The following is a 7,500-nucleotide window of genomic DNA, read 5'->3' as shown; positions in this document are numbered from 1 at the left end:
TGTCGTAAGCCGTTGTCGCATGCGACAAAGTCGTACCATGTAAATCGGCCCTAATAAAAGCTCCCATAATGGCACTGTGTTTGTGGAATATGTTACCAGATGACATCTATCGTTCTTCTTTCTTCGTCCGCCGTCCCTTTCCCTTGCGCAGGAAATATCTCTTTTAGGGGTTCAGTCTCTTCGTTCAGTATTCTTTTAACTTAAAAGTTTGTTGATCGCCATCTTGGATAATCAGTTGTACTTGAATGAATTCAAATAAAAGCACAGCGCAAAGCGACCTCTGTAGCCTCAGCTTAACGCCTAGTGGTTGTTTTTCTACTTGAGCAGTTATACCACATTATTTACTTTAGTTCATCTTGTTATCGTTTAATATTCGTTAAGGAAAGTTCACTTAATAGACCTTTTTCACTTGTACATTTTGTTTTCCCAATACAAATCACGTGATAATACTCAGGAGGATTGGTCCTTTGTTTTGGTCATTAAAAAGAGCGCATGCAAGCATGAATATGTCTGCATGCACCCTTTCTAAAGAAGAAAAGAAAGGGCCAAACAAACTGTACAAGCGAAAAAGGTCTATTCATGTCACCCTCTCTAGTTCTTTTTGCTACTTCAAGAATTTCCTAGATTTTTCTAAAGTTTCTACTGTAAGGCTCACGATGGAGTAGACGACCACCGAAAAGAGTTCAGTTTTACAAGTTACAAGTTTCATCAAAGTAGCAGTTTTAACAAAGATTGCAAGTTTTATCAGTGCAAGGAGCAGAACTGAGTTTTTACTATTATAGTTCCAGTGACTTTAAAACGGTTTCCAAATTGGTGTTTGTAATCAAGGAAGAAGAATAAATTTACAAACTGTTATAGCAGTTTGAAAACCGTTTTAAAGTCACTGGAACTATAACCTCTTAGGGCCGATTTACACGATACGATTTTGTCGCATGCGACAAGCTCACGACAGGCCTACGACATGACATACGATTGTCGCAGCGTTTTAAAACGTGTTTTAAAATGCTACGACATTTTTTCTGACGTACACAACAATCGTAAATCATGTCGTGAGCCTGTCGTAAGCCGTTGCCGCATGCGACAAAATCGTACCGTGTAAATCGGCCCTTAGATTGTGCGTCTTCGTGTTTAAGCGGGATTCGAACTCATGATCGTATGATTTAAACTTGAAGTGCCAGTTGACCACCTCTCAGCTAACTTGATAGCTCAGTTGGGTAGAGCAAATACAAGGCAATCGCACAGTCACTTATCTAACTACGATGATTTTGCTGATTTTTATTTCATGTATTCCGCATTTATGAACAAAATATATATATATATATTTGATTCAAGCTTAAAGCACAACAGTCTTAACAAACCTCAGCTTTAAAGTTGTTCCTCTCTTGTTCAACAGTTAACAGGGCATCAGAAAGATCTTTCTTTAACTAGGAAAGGAAAAATATCAATGCTATCATTATCTGTCGACTGCCGTCGAGAACTTAGTCGCACTGAATAAGTGTAACCTTTATTTTGTCATTGCGAGCCCGAGTCTAAGAAGCGAAGCTAAGGCCCGTTTCAAACGTCGAACTTTACATGTGCCGAATCTAATGCAAATGAGCGAAAACAATAGATTTTTCTCACATGTAAAGTTCGACGTTTGAAACAGGCCTAAGTGACTGCGACTAAAATGTTTGAATACCGCGTTGCTTATTTCCGGCTGACGGTAGCTTCTGAAAAATGAAGTCTGAGATATTTTTATTCAGCTCTGTTTGTTGATACCAAGCAGCACTATTGTGGATATGATGTGATGATCACAACGATTGGTGTGAAATAATTCAACAGAAGCCATCGCCTGTGCCATATATGCATTGGGGACTGCTCCTCGTGATTATCGAACAAAGGATTAATAAATCATTGCGTAAGCAAGAGAGAAACAAAGGTGCCCGTAAGCATTTTTCCCCCCAGGATTATACTATAGCCAAACTAAAATGACCGGCAGAGTAATGGGTATTCCATTCGAAACCCTTTGTATGTTGGGGCTGCTTTGATCTCAGATTCTGCGGGAGTAATCATAAAGTCCGACACGACGTTCCTTTTACCTGTCGTATTTGCCCTCTTTCGCCGTTCAGTTGGTCGTTTAAATCATCGATATCAGCAACTATAAAAGAAAATGGAAAAGTAAAAGAAATAATTTACTCAATTCAGGGGCGCATGCAGGGCTACCGTAGTGCCTTCAAGTGAGAGCACTCGTCTCCCACCAATGTGACCTGAGTTCGATTCCCAGGGGACTCGGCGTCATATGTGGGTTGGGTCTCTACTCTGATCCGAGAGATTTTTCTTGGGGTACTCCGGTTTTCCCCTCTCCTAAAACACCAACATTTGATTTGATTTGCGTTAATTGCTGATTTCAGTTTACAGTGTTCCACATTTAGTGCTACAGCGCCAGAAGCCTAGACGCTTAAACAAAGTTCCTTTCCTCTCCTCTCCTCAGAGAATTCTCAGAAAACAACGTTAGTGTATTTATTTTCCTCATATATGAAAAACTGAAATTCTTCGTCGTCTTTGCAAAAGCTCCCGTACAAAGCAACATAAATTTACATGACCGAATGACGTTCTCTTTCGTAGCGGTCTCCATCGTCTTAATGGGGACTTAAATATCTACGATGGCGACGTCGACGAAAGCGCAACGTAAAAATATAACTTTGCACTGCTGTAACTTTTTCAGAACGATTACATCCCCGTTCACGTACGGACCCGAAAAGCCATTTGTGAAACTGCCAAACGCTTGTTTTGGAAAGCCGATCTTTTAACATGTTTTCAAGCCAACTAAAAGAAACATGTCTGTGAAGTTTGATGACTTAAATCCTCTCCGTTCTTGAGATACAAAGGGAATTGTGACACCCGAAAATCCGGCCGGTAAAGTTTCGGAACTTTCGAGAAACGGGCCCCTGGTACGAGCTGTTACGGGACAAAATCTAGAGAATGAAAAGTTCACATTATTTTGCACGCTCACGTTGTCGTCAAAACCTCAAGTTCACATTTGTATGCTCACGTGAGCCATGAAGGGTACCAGCGAAAATATGTGATAAGATAAGTGCGTGCGCACGTGCTGCACGATTATTTTTCCCCTTTTAACCAATGATATTCTAGTTTTAAGGCGTCGACGTCATCGTCTCTAAGGTGGCTTACCATTTGTTGGAAAATTCCGGTTGGGGTGTCCGTTGCATAATGGTAACCTATTTTCCAAGTATACCGACCAACCGAACAAAATTGCACTTACCATAAAAATGGTCCATTTTCAAACCTCGATTTGCGCGCGAAATTTCGCCGAAGAGGGTTTGGTGAAATGGTACACGAATTTTTCGAATAAATAAATAAATAAATAAATAAATAAAAGATTTTCCAAACGCATTTTACGGAAAATAACTTTTCATTTGGCATTTAACCTGAAATTTCCGGAATTCTTGGCTAAACTCGTTAGTTTCCTATTTTATCCATTATCACAGTTTCCCACTCACCTAAACGCCTATTTTCGTTTTCTTTATCCTCCAGTTGGTTCATCATTGCATCCAGTTTATTTTCCAGTTTCTCGACTTCCTCTCGCAGCTCATAAATCTCGGGATTTGTTGAGACACTACTCACAGATTCCGGTCTTTGCAAAGCTTCTTCAAGTGCTGTGTCGGCTCTTTCTTGTGCATCTTTCATTTGCATTCTCATCATCTCAATAATGGAGTCTTGCTGCATCTGAGCTCTTCGTTTGTCTTCATCATCATCCTGCACTTTCTTAAGCTTCTCGGAGAATGATGCTTTGTCTTGCTTACTTTTCTTTGCATAGAACGTCTGCCATCACGCCAAACACAATATACTCAACACAAGTTCAACCAAATTGTCAAGAAATTTGTTTACAAACACTAAATTCTACTCAAATGTTCCAGCCCATGGAAAGCATTGACGTTAACGTGTGAAGTCAGAGATTTGCGTTGAAGTTCAGTTGAAAATAACGGATGAGAAAAGCCGCTCTGGGTTCAAGAATAGCGTAGAAGAAATGCAGTCATTTCGCCCACAAGTCAGTCCTGTCTTTTAATTGTGAATCCTCTATTCACCATGCAAACGTTTTAAGTTTGCAAAGCAAGTAGGTTGGCGAATCGACTTAGCGTGTGTCATGTAATCGATGTAGGTGAAACGACTTGTAGGCGAAACGACTGTTTTGGGCGTTGATGTGTCTCGGCTTCAATTTCAAATTGCGGACTTGGAGTTTCTAGTGCCCTATCCAGCAATCTATATTCACCTTTTAAGTTGAAGGATTTTATCTCCTCACCTCATGTTGATTGGCAATTTGAGTTATGGCATCAGCGAGTTGTTGTCGATAGCTTCTTCTGATAACATTAACACGCTGAAATTTGCAAAAAAAACGCAAAAGTAATTATTATGGTAGTGAATTGCTTGCATTTGTACATACCTCTTACTAACCTCGTTTTCTCGGTCCGTACTGTAAGTTACGGACCGAGTTTTTTCCCTTCGATTTATGGCCCAAGCGCTTGGGCCATAAATCAACGGGAAAAAACGAGGATCCGTAACTTACAGTACGGACCGAGAAAACGAGGTTAGTAAGATATTTATTATATCTCTGAGGTTAACCGGCGCGCGGGCAAGGAAACTAGTCAAAGTGAAGCGGAAGGTTCAACTGCCACAAAGAATGCCGTGCCAAAATCCCAAAAACTAAATCTTCTTGGCTGTTAAGTTTGAAATAGTTGCTTGCAAGATTCAAACAGTTTTCAGTACAAGTTTATGCAACAGAAATGACATGAAAAACTCGCTAGATGATGTTTTGTCGAAATTTTAAATTTAGCGGGCTGTACAGCGGGCCGTACTGTAGAATACGGCCCGCTAATTTAGCCAATTACAGCGCGCGTACTATCTGAGAGATATAATAAGTATGGGTTATTGACCAAGCGTGAGGTCAAGATGACTGGATATTGGCCAAGTTCTTTTTTTGCGTGTTTATGGACCGAGACGAAGTCGAGGTCCATAAACACGCAAAAAAAGAACGAGGCCAATATCCAGTCATCTTGACCGAACAATCTTGGTCAATAAAGGATTTATTATATGACTTAAAACACCAAAAAATGATCTTTGATCTTGCGGGACCAAGCGAGAAATCCCGAGCGGGCAGTCTCGCTCCATCTTGCCCGCTCGGGTAGCCAATCAGAGCGCGCGATTTGGTTCATCTTGCCCGCTCACGGAGCTAGTCATATAATAAAGAAACTTAATACTGCTTTCTAAATGTTACTGCTCTGAAACTGTGACAACTTGAATCAGTAAATACATCTCTCAAGGTACAATGTGATTGATCATTGATGGAGTTCCTGATTCAGAACCAACCACAGCCATAACTTTCTTATGTAATCTTTCTTCCTTTGGTCTTAAAGTATTGTCTTGATGTTTTTTGGAGTTTTGTCGTAGTGTACTGTGGCAATATTATTATGTGGTGTGGTTTCATTATGTGGTGAGGTTTTGTCACTATGTGACGAGGTGTGCTGGTTACCTGTTTCGTGTCCATCATGATGAGTTGAGGTTTTCTTTTGACGTGCTGTGTTCATAATCACATAAGGGGCGAAACTCGACGACATAAAAAAAGACCCCTACCGCATAAAAATGTAAACACACCACGTCAAAGGAAGACCTCAACACGTCATGATGGAAATACAACACGTGACCATCAAACCTCATCACATAATGACAAGACCTTAACACATAATGACAAAACCACACCACAAGACAAAACTTCCACCCATATATGAGAGTAAGTACAATCTTGGGCACACGCGCACCGTTAGCATACCGTGCTGTAAAACAGATTTAAGAATAGCTCCATTATGGCTTTATGTGCCTTAGCAAATGCCGTTTGAATTGCAAGTGTTTTTTAAATAATGTTATCATTTTAACGAGATATTTATAGATTTTAAATGATATCATTAGTATATACTAAAACAATGGAAATCGTTGAACTTGCGCGCTGATTGGCTACTCAAACTCCGGATATCCTTTGCTTTTCACCTTCAAGCAATTCGCGCGGAATTTGCGCCAGAAAATGTTGTAATCTTTGCAGGAATAAATGAGTTCAAATCTTTTTTTTTTTTTTGTGCTATTTTATCTCACTGTTTTAGTATATACTTATTTTTTCGCGGCTCGGTAAATATCCACCATTTATAGTGTCACCCAACTAATGGACTAATGGAAATCCTGCATTTTGATTGGCTACTGCTACTAGAGGACTATTATTAATAGTCCTCGAGTAGCAAAAAGCGTGACGCTTTCTTGCGTTTTATTCCCAAATAAATATTTCTTCAACTTGTATTTGCTAACTTTATTAGTGCCTTTTCTGTCCGACTAGTTGGTTGATACTAAAACAATTAGACCCTTCGCTCTCAAGGGCCACGGGTCAAATAGCCCATTTGGCTTCGCCTCATGGGCTATTGACCCGTAGCCCGCAAGGGCTACGGATCTAATTGTTAACTAGCCACCTCCACTTCGGTGAATAGTTGCTAAGTTTCTATCTTTTAACTTTAGGAGAAGAGTTCAGGGGCCATTTTGAGACGGGAATTGCCTGCATTTGTAGACACAACGAGTGATGTTGAAGTTGGGGACAAGACCGAAGGGTACACTTCATGACACTGTAGCTGGCCTGTTCAAAATATAGATTTCACTGCTTTTCACATGGTACTGGTAATTATGTTATTCACACTTGCGCTTTTCAAAGCAAGGTCATCTTCCACCTCACTTTCTCTGAAAGCCAAGACCCTGACTCTGAAATGCTCTTGGAATGAAATAAACCTGGGTGAATGACAAAATTCCATTAAAATAATGCGAACAAACCTCCTCATGTTGCTTTTCAAGTTCCAGAATTCTGTCATTTACTCTGCAATATCTGATTTCAAAAAGCAATTAGTAACGGTAATAGGATTGAGTGGAGTACAATTCAGGGAGTAATCATGTGAGTAATTTCTCTGATTTGAAATTACGAGCACGATTACCCCTGAACTGAAATTTGATATTAAAAATGCAGTAAGATTAGTAACATAGTAAAGCTCTACTTGCTCCACTTTAATTCAATTAGGCCAGGTTTCCTGGCACACAACTGTCAAAGATACCACCATAAACTTCAAGTATAAAACACTATACATTTTCGATTACAGCTGTAGCTGTAATTTCAAACCTTACAAATGCATATTTCTGATAAAGCCTTTGCATATGTGTACACTCACATTAAAACGTGAAGGCATTTGCCTGGTCGTGACAACCTTTTATTCTCAGGTTGTACTGTAAGTTAATTGGCCCACTTTTCTCATAAAATTAATAAGAATTACATGTACTGTACCTGTACCAATAATTTACAATTTACAATTAAAATAAATCAAGCCAGAAAAAAGGTGTCTTAACTAAAACAACACAACCTCACAGTCAAAATGGTTTCAGATTCGTATTGACTGCATTCAACTGAACAATGATTGCCAATTAATT

General features: G+C 39.6%; 1 protein-coding gene across 5 annotated transcripts in view; it reads right to left on the bottom strand.

The window, feature by feature from the left end:
• LOC138024376 (uncharacterized protein C10orf67, mitochondrial-like) overlaps positions 1 to 7,500 on the bottom strand; it is a 37,521-nt gene that overhangs the window by 21,134 nt on the left and 8,887 nt on the right. For all 5 annotated transcript variants that reach the window (XM_068871607.1, XM_068871673.1, XM_068871791.1 and 2 more), the window contains exons 4-8: positions 6,856 to 6,907; positions 4,298 to 4,372; positions 3,498 to 3,819; positions 2,079 to 2,137; positions 1,359 to 1,424 (exon numbers count right to left, since the gene is read on the bottom strand). In XM_068871607.1, the coding sequence (XP_068727708.1) occupies positions 1,359 to 1,424; positions 2,079 to 2,137; positions 3,498 to 3,819; positions 4,298 to 4,372; positions 6,856 to 6,907 (574 nt within the window). The remainder of the gene's footprint in view (positions 1 to 1,358; positions 1,425 to 2,078; positions 2,138 to 3,497; positions 3,820 to 4,297; positions 4,373 to 6,855; positions 6,908 to 7,500) is intronic.

The sequence above is a fragment of the Montipora capricornis genome, chromosome 1, assembly GCF_036669925.1.
Source record: "Montipora capricornis isolate CH-2021 chromosome 1, ASM3666992v2, whole genome shotgun sequence".
NCBI lineage: Eukaryota > Metazoa > Cnidaria > Anthozoa > Scleractinia > Acroporidae > Montipora > Montipora capricornis.
The sequence above is the reverse complement of the archived record's forward strand: the minus strand, read 5'-3'. Positions and strand labels throughout refer to the sequence as shown.